The sequence below is a fragment of the Euprymna scolopes genome, chromosome 4 (assembly GCF_053919585.1).
Source record: "Euprymna scolopes isolate OS-2025 chromosome 4, ASM5391958v1, whole genome shotgun sequence".
Taxonomy (NCBI): Eukaryota; Metazoa; Mollusca; class Cephalopoda; order Sepiida; family Sepiolidae; genus Euprymna; species Euprymna scolopes.
Window position 1 is genome coordinate 140934729 of NC_136485.1, and position 21657 is coordinate 140956385.

Sequence of the window (21657 nt, forward strand, 5' to 3'; positions counted from 1 at the left end):
AAGCGTAGAATATAATCTAGGCAGACGTTCAAAAAATGTTACACGTGAGACCGTTAATAAAATTAACAATCCGTTCTCCATATTTGGCACAAAGTGTATGTTTGACTTGTCCATGAAGTTTAAGTCGTGAACATCCAACAGTCTTTGTTTTATCGTCGTTCAATGATATAAGGGGACACTTTGGTAATCGTCTAATCAGGTTTGATTCTGAATGGACCTTATACTCATCATTGAAATGTCTGGCAACTAGCTTATTGGCAGCGGAGAACAACTGCATCACAGGGATGGTGTAGAGACAGTTCGAGGTGTTATCCAGATGGAAACCTGACTACGAAGAATCCATGATAATTAGGCAAAAGCCAATATCAATTAAATATTACATAATACATAAGTCTACCATGTTAGTTATACAAAATATTTTTATTTGCATATTTAATTGGATCAATTAGGTTTTAAGGACACGACAAAATAAGCGAAGCAAAAGGAACATCATAATTTAATCTTCGTATATTCGCGTGACATCTGTAAACAGACATATGAGAACCAAATTGTTTGGTTTTTAGTCAGAAAAGATTTATTTAAAATGTGAGCATATATTTTAAAGACTTATATTTTTAATATAGTTCTTTTTGGCCGGTTGTAACATACGCTAAAATATGATATTTTAATTTACGCAGATTTTGTATTTATAATTCAAAGTAAATTCTGTATATATATATATATATATATATATATATATATATATATATATATATATATATATATGTTTCACAGCTCATCAGTGCGGCCATATATGTATATATATATATATATATATATTATATATATATATATAGCCGCACTGATGAGCTGTGAGATAGCGAAACAGTATTGTATGTGGATGACTATATATATATATATATATATATATATATATATATATATATATATATATATATATATATATGTGTATTGTACCCCATAAATAATAGTTATTCAAAAAGTTTAAAACAAAAAAGAAGAAAGTACATCTTGGATGCTATCAGCTAAAGGCCAAACCAAAAAAATAAATCTTCATCATTTTTCACCCTTTGAGCCACGACCATACGCATACAAAAAGTAAAAATAAAATAACGTTGTTTAATATGATGAATGCATATTTTTGAGATGAGGATTAATAATTATTTTTTGTATTATTTGGACTATGATTCTCATCTTGGTTGTTTTTTTTTTTTTGTTTTTTTTTTCACAACGTTTCGGTCGATGTTTATTGACTTATAAAAGTATACTTGCGCAAGTCATATATTTTCCTTTTTTTAACTTTTGCAATCAGTAATATATATTGGGTACAATATAATAATAAATAGAGAATTGACTCTATAATAATAAATATAAAATGCATGACTTAAAATGTCATATTAAAGCGTATTTTACGACCGGGGGCTAGTACTATATATTGGGTACAACATAATATTCAATAAAGAATTGGTCTATAATAGTAAACACAAAATCTCCATGAATTAAATTATCATAGTGAAGCGTATTTTACGATCGCGCAACCCCAGGCGGCCTGCTAGTATATATATATATATATATATATATATATATATATATATATATATATATATATATATATACAGCTGAACGTCTGTGTGTGTGTCTGGTCACGAATAAGCTCCTATATGGTTGACTATCATAGAAAACTGATCACATATAATGATAGAATATGTATCGAGACACAGGAATGGGTATGTTTGATCTGGCATATTGATGATTCATTAAAATTGTGGGATCTGCGTACGCGCCTGATCCACAATGTATGGAAATTAAAAATTAAAAAATTAAAAAAAAACGTTTACAAGTGTTTTTGATATAGATGTACATAATAATACTTTGATAAGTTTGTTTTAACTTAAATAGGGATGGTATGATAAAATTGTGGGGTCTGCGTTCGCGCCTGGCCTTCAGTGAATGGAAATAGGCACACACTTTAATAAAGACTTTTCATATCTATCTGCGTAAGTACACTTTGATAATCATGTTTCAGTTTGAAGAAATATGGTATAATAAAATTATCAGGTGTTCGTTCGCGCCTGACCTCCATAGAATGGAAATATGTCACAAAGTTTAACAAGTTTTTTTTTTAATATAGATCCACAGAATATTGTGATAAATGTTTCAGTGTGAACAGGTAATAAATTATGGGGGTTTATCTATTTTATTTTTACTTTCATCATATTTTGCTTTGGTTTTGATACCCCCAAATTCGAAGCTATCTCTTTACAACCCTTCCTTTTCATAACCTATCATACTTTCATAAATCAGAGTCCATTTACTGTAGGCTGTTTTTTAACCCAGTCAACGACAGGTACTTTTGCTAGTATATATATATATATATATATATATATATATATATATATATATATATATATATATATATGCCTACTTAAAATGTATTATGACTATTAAAATGTAAAATTATTGTCCTGTTTTTTTTTTTTTTTTTTTTATTAATATTTAAATATCTCCACAATTTCAAAACATCGGTACCCTGCTACAGAATAATTTTGGATATAATTAGTGGTGGGACGATCACAATATTTTCCCGATTCCGATACAAGTACCGATTCTGATTCTTTTAAGATAAATTTAAATGTCATGGCCAGAGAAAACTGCGAGAGAAAAAAACTCTGTATAGGCTGTAAATAGTTTTTGTTTTATATGATTAAATGAGGAACCATTTCGATTAAAACTCCATTTAGCATTATGCGTGTAAAATTGAGAGAATTACTCTTGAAATGTGTCACAACTATGTGAATATGTCGAAGCAAAACAAGATGGCGACCAAATTTTACCTGGTGTCAGGTTATCTAACAACAAAGCGAACTTTTTTTCAATTTTGCATGCATAATACTTACTGGATTTTTAATATAAAGGAGTCCTCGTTTAGAGATAGATAACAACAATATCATTATTTTTTCTCGCATTCTTCTTTGACTACGGCCTTTAAGCATTACCATCTTTAAATCTCTAAATATTTAACTCTAGAATTACTGTTGTTGTTGTTCTTATTTCAGATTAGCGTAAAGATCCATATGATATGTGCACAGATTTTCGCAAACATAAAAATCCACTTCGGTGGTTTTGCTTTGATTGGTAATTTAAAATCAATAAATATTTTTTGTAGTCATACGAGCAATGGAAAATTAATTTAAAAAAAAGAAAAGAAAAAACAAACAAAAACAAAAAAATAGAATTTTAAAGAATCGTTTTTGGCATCGGAAAATGTGTACAATTTTAAAAATAGAAAAAATAGGATCTAGCCTTTTGGCTGAGATCCGAGTGAGGTATCTGTTCTGATGCTGCACTTGGCTTGATTTGTCCTTGGTCAATGTAAGGGATACCCTTCTATACTAAAGCAAAATATATTTGCCTACTGACAGAGTGTCCCTTTTGGAGGAGCTGGTTTTTCTCCCCACTCAAAAATGGCCTTGTGTCACATATTCTTCACGTGGGGAAGTAATTCAATACAAATAGGTACAATATTTATCAATTCAGATAGCCCCACAAAATTCCTATTTTTCCAACTTCCGATTCTGATAAATCGTCCCGACACTAGTTATAATATACTAGCTGGATGCCCGGCGTTGCCTGGTCGTACAATACGCTTAAACATGATATTTTAATTTATTTAGATCGCGTATGTATTATTATAGAATCAATCCTTTTTTCAATATTATACAGGGTGTCCGTGAAATTACTATACAGTAAATATTAACTATTAATACAAATATAATACAATAAAACAATAAGACTGTATAGTAACTTTACGGACACCCTGAATTGGCAATAAATAAATAAATAATGATGATTTCGTTCATCAAATTCTGTCTGTGTTTGTTTACATTATCACGTCAGCTGATATTTGGACTTGACGATCTTAAAAATAGTCTTTCTTCAGTTATAGATAAAAAGGAAGAATTTTACGGGGGGAATATTTTACATTAATCCAGCCAAGGTTACATCGTTGTAACATGAAATATTCACCCGTTAAAGTTCTTTTTATCTATAAGAGAAGAAAGATTATTTTTAACATTGGATTTTTTTTCGATTTTCGATACTTATCGAAGGGATTTCTGTACAAAACGTATCCAAGAATATTGCCAGAAATATAAATTACGTTTACGTGTAATTTGCAAAGGATAGGCTCAGTCGTTTCGAAACCTATGAAGAAGGAAATCTCTCTCTCTCTTTCTTTCTCTCCCGCTCTATCTATCTCTCTCTCTCTCTCACACACACGCACACGCACACGCACACACACACACACACACACACACACACACACACACACACACACACACACACACACACACACACACACACACACACACACAGTGACTTTTATATAATAATAGAGATAGTCTATCCATTCGCCGCTGGACATCTCCGGGATCACAGAAGAATTTTTCTAGTAAGTTCATCGTGGCGTTACAGGTGGCGTGTTGTAATATGTTGTAGATGAATGCATGACATATTGATCTATTATCCCTCAAGTTCCTTAAACCAAGCAACACTTACTGCCAAAAGAAAAGAAGAACTGCAATAAAACTCTAGATAACTACTTACCTGACAGGAAAACCTCACTTTAGCGCTATCTTTGAATGTTCTCCACCGATTACTAGGTGGGTAGTTAGTTGGAATCAGATACCATTGATCTGGGAAGTATTGACCAAAAAGACGATCGAATTCACCATGCCAAACCATCTCCATACTATTAAAGAGAAACAAACGGTATATATATATATATATATATATATATATATATATATATATATATATATATATATATATATATATATATATATATATATATATATGGCGTAATTTGCTTGAAGCATTGTTAGAGAATAAAAGGTAGTTTTAGAAGACCAGAACAATGCAGGAATGTACAGTCGTTGTGTGAAGATAACTAAATAAATAAATATACGAATAATAAATAATTCAATGTTTTTTTAATTTATTTTTCTTTTTTATTTATTATATATATTTTTTAATATATATTTTGGAATTAAATACCACCCACGGTTAAAATTCAGGTAGATAAATGAATAAATATATATTAAATATATATATATATATATATATATATATATATATATATATATATATCTTCTTCTTCTTCTATTCTTCTATTCTATCTTCTCTTCTTTTCTCTCTCTATGTAAATAAAATGAACTCATTTTTCCCCTGTGAGTTTGACCTTAATAGGATTAACAATCACAACATTACATTCAAATGTAATGTCTCCACACTTCAGCACAGGATCTGAGGTGTGCTATAGGCCTACTACCCTTACAGTTCCTTGATATTCGTATATTTCTATATTTTTTCTGGTGAGAGTTCACTGCCACAAGCAGTTAGAATCAATCGAAGTTGTAAAATCTTTTCTCTCTATTCGATTCATACTCCAACCCAAAACCACTTAACATCGCTGCAGATACGTCCACATGGTAATATGCGAGGAACATCGGTTTGAGTTCTTAGTTGCTTAAAAAATATGAATTGACATTTTTCCGTCGGGTGAAACGCGACTTTACATTCCAGTTATTCTGTGGTTTAACTGTGCCATTTTATAAATTTCTTCTTTTTTCCTCTTTTTCTCCTCACTTTATATTTTTCTATTTTTGTAGGGGATGGGGGATTGCGATTCGAAGGATTACTTAAACGAAACGAACTAACATTGGATTCCAGTTTTTACAAGACACTTTAACAGTTAGCCGCCAGCGTTCTTCAAATCTTGCACCGATTAGTTGTTTTAATATTTTATTTACTGTCTTTATACTTCTATTATGTTTGCACTGATTTCATACGTGATACTAGGGGGAACTGACTTCCTATTTTCGGATTAATTACTTATTCATTATTTATTTTTATATATTGCATTTCTGAGAGTTTTATTAGCACAATCACTATTACGCTATCGATATTGGAATTAGACGACATTCAAATTGGTTAACAGCGACAACAAAGAAACCAAAAGAAACTAAAAGAAACCAACATTAAAAAAATAAGAAACACGTTCAGTTTTCTGATTTTATTTATTCACTTTTTTCTTTTTCACTGAAACAAAGAAAAATAAATAAATGCAATCTAATAAACATATTTTCATTATACACGGTAACTTTTATTATTTTGAATTTTGTTTTTCCATTTAAAAAAAACACATATTTGCATTTTACGCGGTAACTTTTTCTTTTTTTTTCTTTTTTTCCTTATTTTCCTTTTTTTCCTTTGGTATTCTTTCACGTTCGTTTTGTTTTTTATTCCTTTCAATTGTACGCGTCATATATTAGCTAAACCAGGGCGGGGGGCATCTATAAATATAAAAGATAAAATGTTTGTGTGTGCGTGTGTGTGGGCGGGGTTTGTACGTGGGTGTTCCTTCACCCTAACCTCGGCCTCCTTCTGCTACTACGGCAATGACGTCATGTTTGAGCTAGAAAACGTTGACGTTAGTTTCAACCACCTGCAAGTGTTTTAAAAGGGTTAATTTTATCCGTTCTCAATTGTGTGTCTCTTTGATGTAGAGGTAACGTGTCAGGCATTTTTTCCCGCCTTAGCCTCGATGCTTCGGGTGCGAGCCTATCTTCCTACCTAAACCTTCTTTCCTCTTTTACACCTTTTTTTCCTTTTTTTTCACATTTGTTCGCGGTTTTGCTTTGTTTTGGTTCTTCCAATTTTTTATAACATCGTGTTTTTTTATAACACTAAAACAGCCCCCCCTCTCCTACATACACACCTCCAAACACCCGGGCAACGCCGGGTACCCCCCGCTAGTAATAAATAAATAAAAAATATTGAATTATTTATTATTCATATATTTACTTATTTATCTTCACACAACGACTGTACATTCCTGCATTGTTCTAGCCTTCTAAAAATACAATATATATATATATATATATATATATATATATATATATATATATATATATATATATATATATATATATATATATATATATATATATATACTAGCAGGCCGCACGACATTGCCCGGTCGTAAAATACTCTTAAATATGATATTTTGATTACTGTAGAAGCTATAGTAGGAAATCAGTTTAGGTGGAGAGAGAAAAAAGTGGTATTAGACAAGCAGGCTCGAACCCGTTACGCGAAAGAGGAAAGAAAGAAAGAAAAAACATGACGCCTTTGCCGATATCTCCACAGGCCGACCGGAAGTTCGGAACGTTAGAAATTAAGCAAAGTCAATCCAATCGATACGATGACTTCCAAAAATGGCGACCCCCCCCCCAAAAAAAAACAAACAAAAAAAACGACTTCTTCTTGCCCAGTTTAGGGTGAAGGAGTTAATGTTTTGGGCCATTTTTTATATTTGTCGCACGCACACACACACACACACACACACACACGCACACACACACACTAACGGGGGTACCCGGTGTTATCCGGGTGTAGTTAGGTGTGGTTAGGGTAACTCAAAGCAATAATAAAAGGGGAAACAAAGAATAAGCGAACGAAAAAATGTTAAAAATGTTAAAACTTTTTTATAAATCGGAAAAACAAAAATAAAAAAAACAACGAACGTGATGGAAAAATTAAAAACGGGAAAAATAAAGAAGAAGCGAAAAATAGAAAATAAAGAATAAGCGAACGAAAAAATGGCATTAATAACCCTGTTTAAATATTAAAACTTTAAAATCGAAAAAATGTCCTTTATGTAGGCGCAAAATGTAACCTAAAGATATCGATGCTGCCACGATAACCATTGCTCTACGATGGCGTCAGCGAATTATTATCGTTTTTTTCTATTTAAACAATTCAAGAAAGAACGTATTTCGCGCATGCGTGTTTGGCTAAATTGTCATGAAGGAACGATTTTTTGCTCCCCTCTTTCATTGCAAACGTCTATTTCTATAAGAAATAATTGACCGTTTTTTCTAATTCTCACATATTATTAGACCGAGACATCGCTCTGTCAGACGGTACTGATTTTGATTTGGTCCGATGCCGCTAAGAAAAGTTTTAGGCAGACATATAAACATACATACATGCAAGCAAACAAGTGAGATTTATATAATAGACTAGCCTGGGTGCCCGGCGTTTCCCGGGTATTTGAAAGTAGTAGTAGGCAGGCAGGCAGGCTCGAACCTGTACCGCGAAGGAAGAAAAGCACGTGACCTCCCCCCAAAAAAACGGAAGTGACATAGGTTTAAATTAAGGAAGAGGCGATGACTTTCGAAAATATCATCGAAAAAAGCAATCCCTCTCTGTAGAAAAGTGCCCAGTTGAGAGTGAAGGAATTAATGTTTTTAGCCACTTTTTCGATATTTGTCGTCCCAAGGGCTGAGCTTCATAAGGATTCAGTTTTCGTGAAAATCCGTCGCCTCTGTCAAAGGTTTTAGGCAGACATACATACATTCATGCATACATACATACATACATACATACATACATACATAAGTACATTTGAACAGACAGGTGAGATTTATATTGTAGATTATATTGGACCAAATATATAGTATAAATTATAAAAAAGGTAAAAATAAATGACTCGTGTGCTACTGCCGAGACTCGAAACCAAAACGTTTAGCTAATGATTTACTTTTTCCTTTGAAGTTGATGCTTGAGCTATGAAGAAATGTTTGCTGCAAGGATAAAAATTAAAACATGAACCAATAGCTATTACGTTATGCATGCATATTCGTAATGCCGTCGTTCGACCTTAACCTGGAAAATTCAACTTTTTTAATTTTCACACTTTTGCACTGGCTAAACACAAATATAAAGTTTTGCATGGGTTCAAATATTAAGCTTCATGTCTGTAAATCAAAAACTGACAGAGGAGTTTGGTAGGTAATTTTTTTAACAAATATATATACGCATACATAAATATATATAGGAAGAAGATTGTGTTTACTATAACGTTTTTACGCAAATATTACACAAGTATAAATCATATAAAATATCTGCATGAATATAATTACACGTAATCTATAATATAAATCTCACTTGTCTGTTTAAATGTATGTATGTATGTATGTATGTATGTATGTGTCAGGTCATGTCATATGCTACTGGTACCATGTAACCCAGTACTACCTGCCTCATGGTCGGGTCACCGGCGACTAAACTGGTTCCCCCACCAGATTTGTTTGGTGAGGAGGGCGGCTAGTCTCCCTGAAGGATTAAAAACAAGACCTTCCAAAGGGCGAATGAACTCTTTTTCTGGGTCAACGGCCAACTAGCACCGTGTATATTTGTGTGTGTGTATATGTGTATTGGGGTGGAGAGGGCTCCCGTAAGCCATGGTGAAGGCAACTTTTCTAGGAGAAGCACATCTCTGATTTAAAAAACCATAAAGCGGGAGACCAGTACCCGCATTAAGCTGGTCTGCAGTTTAATTTGTTGCTGGCTATCTTGCTCTTACTTGTTGCTGGATCTCAACATTTTGAACCGAGAGAGAGACTTAGCTGTCGTACAAAGCTAAGATTCTGTAACATCATCTTTGTATAGATACTCCCTCAGCCATTTGGGCTCATGGATTTTAAATGTCTGAGGGAGTGGCACTCGTCTGACAAGACGTTGCAATCATCAAGTATGTATGTATGTATGCCTAAAACTTTCGACTTTACTTTATTAATATAGAAGTAGAGATATATGTGCATGTGCGAAGAGATTTTTCATTTGTAAAAACAATTCAAATTAAGACACAATCGATCTTTTGTTCGATTGATTCATTTGAAATGACCAATTAAATGAACGTTATTCTATCGTTATTTTCATGGCAATTGCTCGTCTGAGCTCCAATTTATAGTCCGCCTCTTGCCGAACTTTCACAAAAAAAAAACACTCGACTAGCTACAATCACTATCAATAATTTTCCTTCCTCTCTATCTGTGCCTTGTTCTAAACGCAGATTCCATGAACAAAGCTTCTTTCCTAGAACTGCCCGCCTCTAGAACACTGTTCCGTTGACCTGCTTCCCAGCGGGTTACAATATGGTAGCCTTCAAGTCCAATGTAAACAAGTTTTTGTTGAACCGTCTTCTTAAATAATCAAATTATACCTAACTTACAGCATTAATGATTACTACACTACCAACTTACATTCATTAATCCTTATTCTTGAGCGGCCTTCGGGCTTTGATAAGTAGTGATTACCTCGTAAAAAAGCATCACACAACCGTTGTTGCTTGTAAAGCTCTCAATTATAGCGGGTGTTCTGCTCGCATCTTGATATTTGTTTCAAGAACGCACAGTTAGTTGCATCGAGAATAATACAACTGTAACGTTATCCGAGAACCAACACATTGTAGCCTCAGTCACAAAATAGACAAAGAACAAAAAATAACTTCAACTCATTTTTCTCATTTGTAACAACATTTATTTACTCATTGTTACAGCCGTGACGTAACCCACGTGATCGTCTTCTCGGGTGTCATTCACACCTCTAACGTGATCTCGGACCTTATTACCGGCTCTAACGTGATCTTCTTTTTAAAATCTTTATTTTTCCCTCCTGTTGACGTCATTTCGCATACATATGCAAACAGCCGCCCGCGCTATGTTACACAATTACTTGCTATGTTCTTTAATTATACACGCCGTAAAAACTAACGAACGAATACTTATGGCTTCTCACGGATCACACAAATAACAAAAAATGGTCCATCATGTTCTGGTTCATGACATACTATTTTATTGAATAAACTACCGTCTATATTGTGACTAGACTTGTTGTACCTTGTACCCATTTGCTTCCTTTCTCACGAGGGCAAGGTTCGACACAAGGTCGGACCCCCTCCCCTAAAAAAAAAAAAAAAAGAGACTCTCAATAGGAATAAAAAATACTTATATAACCTTGTGTCACATAGTGCAGATGCACGTATGTAAATGCATGCGAAACGAAGTCACCAGTAAAGAAAAAAGACTCGAAAAAAAAAAGTAAGAGAACAATCACGGGAGACGTGGAACACGGAACGAGATAACGTTTGAGATCTTGTGAGAGGCGTGGCGCACGTCACGGCTGTATCAATGAAAAAATAAATGTTATTGCCGCAAAGAATAAGCGAGCTGAAGTTCTTTCCCATTCTTGGTGTCCTTATGTTGGTTCCTGGTCAACATTGCAACTAAACTACATTTCAACTTTACTTGTCTGACTTGTTATTTACTGCTCATTTTACTGCTACTTTATCCACCTCATCCACCAGCTTTAAATCTCTGTAATTATATCCATCTACAGGTACTACCTTCGTAATCGCCCTCAGTTGTACTAAGATCTCAATCTGTAAAAAAAAAAAAAAAAACAACTCATTTTTATGATTTGATTTGTTAAGCCTAGAATCAACTCAATGCTTATTCCATCCGCAGTCTTCAATATTTCTGCAACAGCACCTGAGAGTCATGTAGCCTCATTCTTCGTATTCTCACAGCTCCCCAGACCATTTCTTTGTCCATCCTTTAAATCAACTTCTTGGCTTTCTCGGTCCCATGGAAACTACGTCACCAACAATCTCACATAATAGAATTTTCAATGCTATGTGTTGCTAGCATCCCATTGTCATTTCCAATGCATTACTTTGCATCAGTAGCTTATTGGCATCTGTTTGGTTTGTGATCTAATAATTAAGGTCCAAATCGTCCTCTAAAAATTTCTGTAAATGATTTTTTTTTTCACTGCACGTGATATTATTATCTAAAAATCATTTTGTGGAATTTTTATTGCACTAAGGAGTGGCCGCTTGCAATGGACATAGGTCACTCCAGAATAAGGGTTAATTAATATCAGGCAAATAATAATAATAATAATAATAATAATAATAATAATAATAATAATAATAATAATAATGATAATAATAATAATGATAATAATAATAATAATAATAATAATAATAATGATAATAATAATAACAACAAGCCGTGCATGCATGGTCCCTTTGGTGCTGCATGTGAGATGACGCCACACAAAATAGTGAAGAAATGATGAATGTGAGAAGTGTGAAGGGCCAACGTTGTCTTCACATTTTCGACAAGTTTCAGAAAAATCTAATGGACGGGGCAAAAGTTATTTGAGGCATTTATGACCTCTTTTGATCTCCTGGGAACGCCGAATCCCAGTGAAAATGGACAAACGGTGCCGTTTCACGCTTTGAGACATGTATATTTGAATTCAGCACCATGGAAAATCACTATATAGACATAAATATTAAGTTTTTGATAATATGAAAAAAGAGCTCCAAAAAGGCATGTTTTTTTTAACCCTAAAAATCCCAGAGGGATGCAAGCCATAATTTTGCAAGGTTCACCCATACTGAATTAATATTAAGAACAATAGCCTCTATGTTTTGGCTAAGTTTCAAATCTAATGGATGGATCAAACAAATTTGGCTACTTTGGGGCATTTTTTTACCTCTTTTGAGCCCCTGGATACGCTGAATCCCAGTGTAAATGGAAAACGGTGCAATTTCAGGCCTTAACATATGTATATTCGAGTTGACCACAGTGAAAAACCACTATATAGTCATAGACATATCATGTTTTTGTTGAGGAATATGCAAAAAGAGCCATAAAAAGAGTGTTTTTAGCACTAAAAGTCCCCGGGGACGCGAACCAGAATTTTGCCAGGGTCATCCATACTGGATTTATATTAAGAACATTGGGTTCCATATTTTGGCTAAGTTTCAGAAAAATCTAATGGATGGATCAAAAGTTATGGGGAAAAACATGTAATTTTTGGGCATTTTTTTTTACCTCTTTTGAGCCCCTGGGGACGCAACGGGAATTTTCGCAAAATTTTTTTTATTGTGCGCATCTATTTTACGAAGTACAATTTGGCGCAAAATTTCAGGAAAAACTAATGGACGGTTATCTGGCAATAGTGCGGATTAATGGACGCACCGACGCACGGACACATGGACGTCACTGAAAACATAGGTCCTTCTCCGATAAATCGGAGGACCAATAATAATAATAATAATAATAATAATAATTTTTACATAGGAGTCACCACTTATCAAGGCTCAGAGACCACTCGAGGATAAGGGTTAAGGAGTGTACAGTAGTCAATGGGATAATATCGTACTAATCGTTAATAGTGGAAATTTGGTAAATTGGATTACTTAAGAGGAATAGTTCAACAAGAATTTGTTTACGTTGGACTTGACTGGAAAGCAGGAACATGAAAGAGAGTTCCACGGGCGTTCAGTTCTAAGAAAGAAGCCCTGTTCATGGAATCTACATTTAGGTTTAGGCACAGATTAAAAGTGGGAGAAATTATTGGTAGTGGTTTCAGCTAGACGAGTGTTTTTTGTGAAAGTTTGGCGAGGGAGGACCATAGATTGAAGCACAGACGAGCACCTGCCATGAAAATAATGATAAAGCAGAGACAGGCTCGCAACGTCTTTTCTGTGGGAAAGAGGTTACAGGAAAGGAAAACAGCCCCCCACTAAGCTACGAAGTCTATTTTGAACTCTGTCAAGGCAGAAAAGACTTTTCTAGCAGCTCCTGCCCAGATGTGGCAACAGTACTCTATCCTTGGACGTACCTGGCTTTTATATAGATAGAGAATTGCATCAACTGTGAAATATCTACTGGAGCGGTCGAAGGATTCCACCATTTTTCCAGCGACTTTGGCAACAGACGATGTACGTGCTGCATTTCAGATCAGGAGTGAAGGTCAAGCCAAGAAGCTTGTGAAAACATGGAGCCCCTACAAAGACGAAAGCCATTCATTTCAATTGATGCCTGATAGGGATCAAAGCGTTGATGATGTAAAGTGTTTGCTGTGAATGTGTTATAGGGGCGACATAGATAGAAGCTTAGGCGAGCAGCTGCCAATAAGCCAGAAAGAAAGAGATCCATATTTGTTTTTATAAATTAATATATCATATACTTTCGGATTATGTATTCATTTTGCTAATATTTTTTTAAGCATTGTGCAAAAGACAAATGCTTTCATATGATACTAAACAAATAATAATAATAATAATAATAATAATAATAATAATAATAATAATATTAATAAAAGCAAATTTAAATCAAAGATTTTAATATTTATCTCCACCCAAGTGGAGATTATGTTTTCGGTCAAATCCGGTTTCCACTATGTTTCTGTATAGCCTAGCGTCCACATCGCTTGACCAATCGTCATCAGTTTTGATCAAAATATCAACCACGGTCTGACTTAGAACATATTTAATTTTGGGATATCTAATTCAAATATCACGATCACGGAAATAATGAAAGACACATTTTTATTTTTCAATAACATGTATAGACTCACTTTGAGGGCCATATTATAGTCAATGAATTCCCATACCTTATACGACCTTTGACTTTTAAAAGATCGGACAAGATCGAAATTTTGGTAGAATTTAAAGTTCGTGACTTTTCTAAATTTTATGTGTGTAGTTTGATGCTCTTTGATGACAGTAACCAGTACGCTATATTGCAGCTTTATTAGATTATTAGTTTGCGTAGCATAATTTCGGAAATATTCATACAACATGGGGAAGTGAGACTACAATAAAATATTAGCCAATCCTTATGTTGTCCTGCAGAGGTTTTCAGGTTCATGATTTGAATTTTTTAAATTCTAAACTAGCGGGGGTGCCCGGCTTTGCCCAGTTGTAAAGTTCGCTTAAATATGATATTTTAATTTGTCCAGATTTCGTATATATTATTATGGAGTCGTGATTTCAAAAGTAAAAAAAAAAGAAACGTATTTTGATGCCATTAGCTAGAATCGAAACCGAAAGAAAAACTGTAGCATTCAAAGCTGGTGACGTTACCACTGTGCCAATGTGACACGCATATGAACTGATTAAAAATCAACTAAGATGAATGTACAAAATGTATAACGATTTTTTCAATTTTGACACCTTTTTGACACCTTAAAAGCTATTTTAACCATAAAACCATAAAAAACGGCCCATAAAAATCCAATCATTTGAGGCCCATAGCAACGTTCTGCGACTTTTAGTTTCGGAAGATATCGAGTTTGAAAATATGGAGATAGACAGACAGACAGATATAGTAAGTTTTATAAAGTAGATCAATTTGAGACATTGAAAACGATTTTGCTGAAAACGAAAATCAAAGTACGGTGATTACGTAAAAAGAAACATGTTTATGTTTTTCAATAACTTTGCATTTATTTGATTAAAATGACTCCTTTTACTAGTCGACAGAAACAACTAAAATTGTAGCAAGACTAGTTTTTTTGTTGTGAATGTCTTACATAGGGGACCATACATTGAAGCTCAATCGAGCACATGTCATGAAAATAACGATAAAGTAAAGAAAGATTAAAGACGTCTCGTCTACGCGAAAGGGAAGAGAAAAACGCATTGCCCACTAGATTTGAAAGTCTATTTTGTACTTTGTCAAGAAAGGAAAAGGCGCTCTGATCGGCACTTCTCAAAATGTGGCAGTAGGACTTCGTCTTAGGATGTAATTAACTCTTACACTGGTAGAGGATTGCATTAGAAGTAATATACATTTTGATCCAGCTATTTTCCAGTGACCTTTGTAACGAATCTGATGCAAGTCTTGCATTTCAGGTCAGGACGTCAGTTTTAGAAGTTTCAGGTCAGGAGTCAGTTTTAGAAGTTTATCAAAACAGAGGTCTTCCTCAATCCATTCATTTCAATTGAAGCATAGTGATGATCCGAGCATTAGTGGTAAAAGCAGGTAAACTTAATTTTAGACATATTAAAAGTAACCAACCATCCTTTTCTCCATTGCACGGCTTGCTCCAAGTCAGAAGATAGAGAGTCATATATATTTGATCATTAATGATCTTTGAAGTGTTGCCACAAATGGTTGTGCATCTACGTAAATGTCGGCGAAAAATCTTAGAACAACATTTGGGAGATCAGAAAGAGGATTGAGCCCAGAATGGATCTTTGGGGAAAGTCAACGTTTGTACGATGGGCTTTAGATATCTGACCATGAACAACTGCTTTTAAAACTCTATTAGAGAAAAGGAACTTGATGATTAAGAGGACATTTACAGATATCCCATAGCAAGAAATCTTGTGAAATATACCTTTTATGTTAAACTCTATGAAAAGCATTTGATGTGTCAAACGTTTTTGTTTTAGAAACGAAAACCCCATTAATATATTAACTGATCCTGTGTGATATTAACGTTAGTACATTAGCTTTTTTTTTTTACACAGTGATCCCCACTTATCAAGGCCCGGAAGCCACTCAGGGATAAGGGTTATCGCTATATATATATAGCTTTTGATCGTGCAGGGCACAATCTATATTCCTTATCACTATTTTTGTTGAGGTGATTAACCGCAGATTCAAACAATTTATTCATGAATTACAGGAAATTGATTGATCTATACTGCGAGGCAGAAGACTGATCTTCAGTATTTCAAAGATTGGGCAGACTGACAGTTTTTTTTTTAAGGTGGAAAGCATTTCTCATTTAAGCAACGACTGAACAGTTTTGTAAGAACAGAAGCTAGTTCCGCTTGGAGTTTTAAGAACAGTGATTGGAATGTTATCAGGGCCAGTGGCTTTGCTGACGTGAAGGTTTTTGGATAAATTTGGCAACGTCCCGGACAGGTATATATGGATATCGTTCAGAGTATTTTAGAGGAAAGTTCATGGACTAGGTTACTCTGATTGCATCAAATTCCACCCTTGCCAAAGTTATTTGTCAAAAGTTTGGCTTTGTTGGATTCGAAGGAGATCACATTTGGTCCATTGATGAAGGTTAGAGAGATGTTACACATCTGTTCGTGGTTCTGTATGTTATTCGCTAAAACTTATGGGAACCAAACCTCTGCTCAGTTTCTCTAGACTTAACGGATTTGGCATATGATTCTCTCGTATTTTATAGAACACTTTGGCAGTAACAATTCTGTTCTGTTGAAAGCAGTTGAAATACTGTAAGCAATAGCAGCGGCACATCTTTGGGTGCATCACGGCTGATAGTTTTGTTTATGTTGGAGTTTTTCTCTCTATATCAAAGATTAACTAATCAGTTAAACTCAGATGCGATACAGGATACATTCTTTTCAGCATGGATACTGTCAGGATAAAAGACCTGAAGTTGTCCCAATCAGCCATCGAATATCGATACACTATATAATAGAGAGAGACATCAAAGGTCTCGTTGCATATTGTTTTGGCTTTAATCGAGACAACTGAGTGACTGAGAAGATCCCAGCAGAAACAGAAGAGTTGATGAGTACAGTTCAACACAAGTTACCAGAAAAAGATCAGATCTGCAAATGGTCGGTCAGCATCGGGTACACGAGTAGGTTTTGTCAATAATCTGGTTTAGGTCATAACAACGAAGGTAATCCTGACAAAACTTCTCTTCGTCTATCTTGTTTGAGTTGACGAGCCATTCAAGATTGTGAACATCAAAATTCATATAAACGTTAACATGCACAAGAAGAAGAGGAGCAGAAAATTATTTTATGTTCAAAATCACGTTCAACTTTTCACTTTGTTTGGTGAACGCCGCTATTCTTCTTCACCTGTCGTCTGATGTTAAAATTTCTTCAAACGGTAATTATAGACACACGCTCAGGGCAAAGGTTACATGACATCCGGTATATAGGAATACGAATTCGGCCCATTAACAGAACAATGCCATGCCTTTATAAACAGAGACTGTGTGTGTGTGTCTCTGTCTCTCTCTGTCTCTCTCTCTCTCTCTCTCTCTCTCACACACACACACACACACACACACACACACACACACACACACACACACACACACACACACACGCACACACACACTTCCGGACCCTTTTTCGCAACCCGTCTACCTTCCAAGTTCCATCGTTTTCATTTAATGTCTATCTATTGTTAAAAGCTTTGAAATAATTAAGAACGTGAAAATAAATATGTTTATTTGAGGTTAAATTTAATTACTCTTAATTAATTACTTTTAATTACGAAGCTAAGTCTTTCGTTTTGTTTTAAACGTCACAAGATGTTCGTCTAACTTTTTTGGGTTAAAACATTTCAGTCAATTTAAAGTGAAATATTCCCGTGACGTTTTTGTATTTTGCACACAATCTACTACTACTACTACTACTACTACTACTACTACTACTACTACTACTACTACTACTACTAATAATAATAATAATAATAATAATAGTAGAGATTTCTAGATTGTGAAAATTGTGCCAATAATCATAGGTGTACTTGGCTCATTTCTTGATGGTCTTATAAAAAAGCCTTGGGTATCAGATACAACATCACCGCACTCCAGAAGTCATTTCTGCTTGGCTCAACAAACATCCCACATCCCACGTCAGGGGCTTTCAATCTAATTGACTCTTTGACTATCCTCACTAGCTTTAGTGTAAGATCCCGCTCTTGGGGGGGGGGGGCGGTGTAAAGCATCACGACACAGTGAAGTTATTGAAATAATAATAATAATAATAATAATAATAATAATAATAATAATAATAATAATTGCGAAGAAAACTGAGACCTTGGGGGGGGGGGGGGCTTATTGCAACTCAAATTCCAGTGAAGACCAATGGCTGCTGGCAACGAGAAATCAATGGCTGCTTGCGATAAGTCAAATTTAATTGCAAATACTATCGAAAGAGGTGGAGAGTACTGGAAATCTGGGGATACTTGTTGTCACTCAGCTTCCAGGGAACACTACAGGTTGTCTTAAAGGAGAAATTGTTTGCTTAGTTAAAACATTTCAGGGAATTAAATATAAAAATATTCACATGACATCTTTGTATTTTGAGCACAATCCAGTATATCTACAAGATAAGAACATCCATCAAACATAGTCACAAACGTATATTTATTGTAAGCGGCATTCACCCGGCGTTGCCCGTATGGAAGTAAATTATTGGTGGGAAATAATTTCAAATACAAACATCGTTTTTACAACTGAGGCGTCACCGTTTATCGAGACTAGGAGTCACTCGAGGATAAAGGTTAAACAGCATTGATGATCAGCAATGGCGGAAATTTTTCAGGATTGTATTATATAAAAGAGCGACCCAACAAAAATTTGTCCTTTTAAAACGACCATGTTATAGTCAGTTGGTAAGCAGCTTCATGGTATTGTGTTCTACAGACAGGTACTTCTAGGAAAGAAACTTTGCTAATAGAATTTTCGTTTAATTATAGGCATAGATAAAAAATAAAGAAAATTGTCGACAGTGGTTGTAACTAAACGAGTGCTTGTTGCGAACGTTTTACAAGCGGGACCATAGATTGGAGCTCAATCGAACATCTAGCATGAAAATAAGGATAGAGCAAAGGCATTTTCGCAACGTCTTTTCTGTGATAAAGAGATGGAAGGGAGGAGAAAAAACATGGCCAACTAGATTTCGAAGCCTGTTTTGTCCCAGGGTAAGGCAAGAAAGGGTGCCGTGTGCAGCCCATCCCCAGATGTGGCAACAACACTCCCTCAATTTTAGGACGTAATTAGCTCTGATACAAATAGATGATAACGTTGATATGTGAAGCGAGAGAATGATTCGACGGGTTTTTTTTTAACTAACCTTGGCAACACGGAACTGATGTAAGGCTCCCATTTCATGTACAGTAACATTTGCAATATGAGAACAACTAAAAAAAAAAAAAAAAAAACTGTTAACGAGGTGATGTTTTCTTAAAAAAATAAAAATATTAATTGACGATGCGTTTTTTACAAACCGACGCAAAACGACAAACGGATTTAAAGAATCAGAACAAATTCATTTATATTTAATTAGCGGGGGTACTCGGCGTTACCCGGATGTGGTGAGGTGTGTGTGTGGGAGGAGGAGGAGGAGGAGGAGGAGGAGTAAATCAAAACAAAATGGAAAATAAAGAATAAGCGGACGCAATAATTTTATTTTTTTGCTTCAGGTTTTATTAATTATTTCTTTTTTAAATTTTAAGCTTCTATAACTTGGTTGAAGGACTCCAATATGGGTTTTTCATTCTTATATTTCTCATCGGTAGGTTCATGTGCGGTTTTGCTGATAAATGACTTTCGTCGGCGTTCGATTCGTAGGAAAATCATGTTTAATTTTCGATTTTTGAGCGATTATTCAGAAAAATAGGTAACTTTACACGAATAGGGAGGATTTTTTTTTTTCATGTTTGGGTGATCCGTCTGTGATTTTACATTTTAATATATTTTCATAGAAATGTTTTTGTTATGTAAAAAAAAAAAAAAAACTATTTTCTTTACGTCACAAGTGTCACGCTCGTAAATGAATTCCATAGCTAATATAATATACTGACCAAACGGGTCACGGGTAGTTTAGTATATATATATATATATATATATATATATATAGTTTAGTATATACTATATATATATATATATATATATATATATATATATATATATATATATATATAGTAATTTATAAAATATATATATGGCGATTAAGCTATACTGAATATTCCGCATTTCATCCACTCTAGGATTCTTCAGGCTTATGCGCGCATTTTGTGGTTGTCTGTCGTTTTTATATACGCACCTTCTATTGAGATTTTAGTTAGCCAATCGGCTTTCTAGTATCCACCGCGCCCTTCCTATCAGCCAATGAACATGCACTTACAGGACAGAGGTCAAATTGGCCTTTGTCCTGTTTACGCATAAATTTATACTTTCGTATATTAATTTTATGTGAGTAAATGAAGTAGTTTATATATATATATATATATATATATATATATATATATATATATATATATATATATATATATATATATATATGCGATTGTTATAGGAATTGAATACCGGCATCGTAAATCGTAATCATGGCAAAACAGCCAAAGTTTAGGTTTGTTTATGTTCATGTCGTCATCGATGTGACAGCAAGCGCCGAAGAGAGAGACTGACTTTAAAAAAGTATCTCTTTTTTATAGTGCCACATAGAGTTCGTGCTGTTGTTGATTTTTTTTTCTTTGAGCGTTATTTATTCATTTGTTGGCATTGGTTTCCTCCGATATTATTCTAGTTAGAATTCTTTTTAAAAAGACATCGAGTACTCATGGGAAGGTTGCCAACATCCTTAATTGAAAGTACCTCTGTGGAACGACCTGGTTTCGAACTTGACACACCGAGGTTGTCAATCTGGGCCGCTAACCATTTAGCCACTCCCTCTCGATGTTTTTATTTATTTATTTATTTATTTCTTAAGAAAGTCAAACTCATGCATACGAAGATAGTATTTTAGAATTGTTTGGTTTGCATAAAGCCACCACCCGCCTAGTTGGTGGCAGGTACTTGTTAAGTTGCAGTATTGCAGGTTTTAATCCTGACACCGAGACCATCAATGGTCAGCCGTTGCATCCGAAGTCGGGAAAAGCAGGACAGAAAAAGAGATAGTAAGTGAGAGATGGAGAGAGAGAGAGAGAGAGAGAGAGAGAGAGAGAGAGAGAAAGAAAGAAAGAAAGATAGATAAATATATCTAGAGAGGAAAAGGTCAGGGGAGAGAGAAAGGAAGATAGTGATAGAGAGAAAGATAAATAGATAGTGGGCGGAAGATGAGAAGGAAATTATATATATATATATATATATATATATATATATATATATATATATATATATATCGATGCTCTTTGTGTAAACAAATTAAGCTTAGGTAGTTTGGACAATGTCAAAACATTGTTAATTCACAGCCCGCATACCAGCAGCAATATA

At 34.4% G+C, this 21657-nt stretch overlaps 1 protein-coding gene across 2 annotated transcripts in view; it reads right to left on the bottom strand.

Annotated features, from left to right (window-relative positions):
* The window catches only part of LOC145269524 (receptor-transporting protein 4-like), a 125822-nt gene that overhangs the window by 16527 nt on the left and 87638 nt on the right, over positions 1 to 21657 (bottom strand). The window contains exons 3-4 of one of the 2 annotated variants that reach the window (XM_080125288.1): positions 19517 to 19583; positions 4606 to 4750 (exon numbers count right to left, since the gene is read on the bottom strand). In XM_080125288.1, the coding sequence (XP_079981414.1) occupies positions 4606 to 4750; positions 19517 to 19566 (195 nt within the window). In that variant the 5' untranslated portion in view covers positions 19567 to 19583. The remainder of the gene's footprint in view (positions 1 to 4605; positions 4751 to 19516; positions 19584 to 21657) is intronic. The other variant, XM_080125280.1, reaches the window with a different exon arrangement.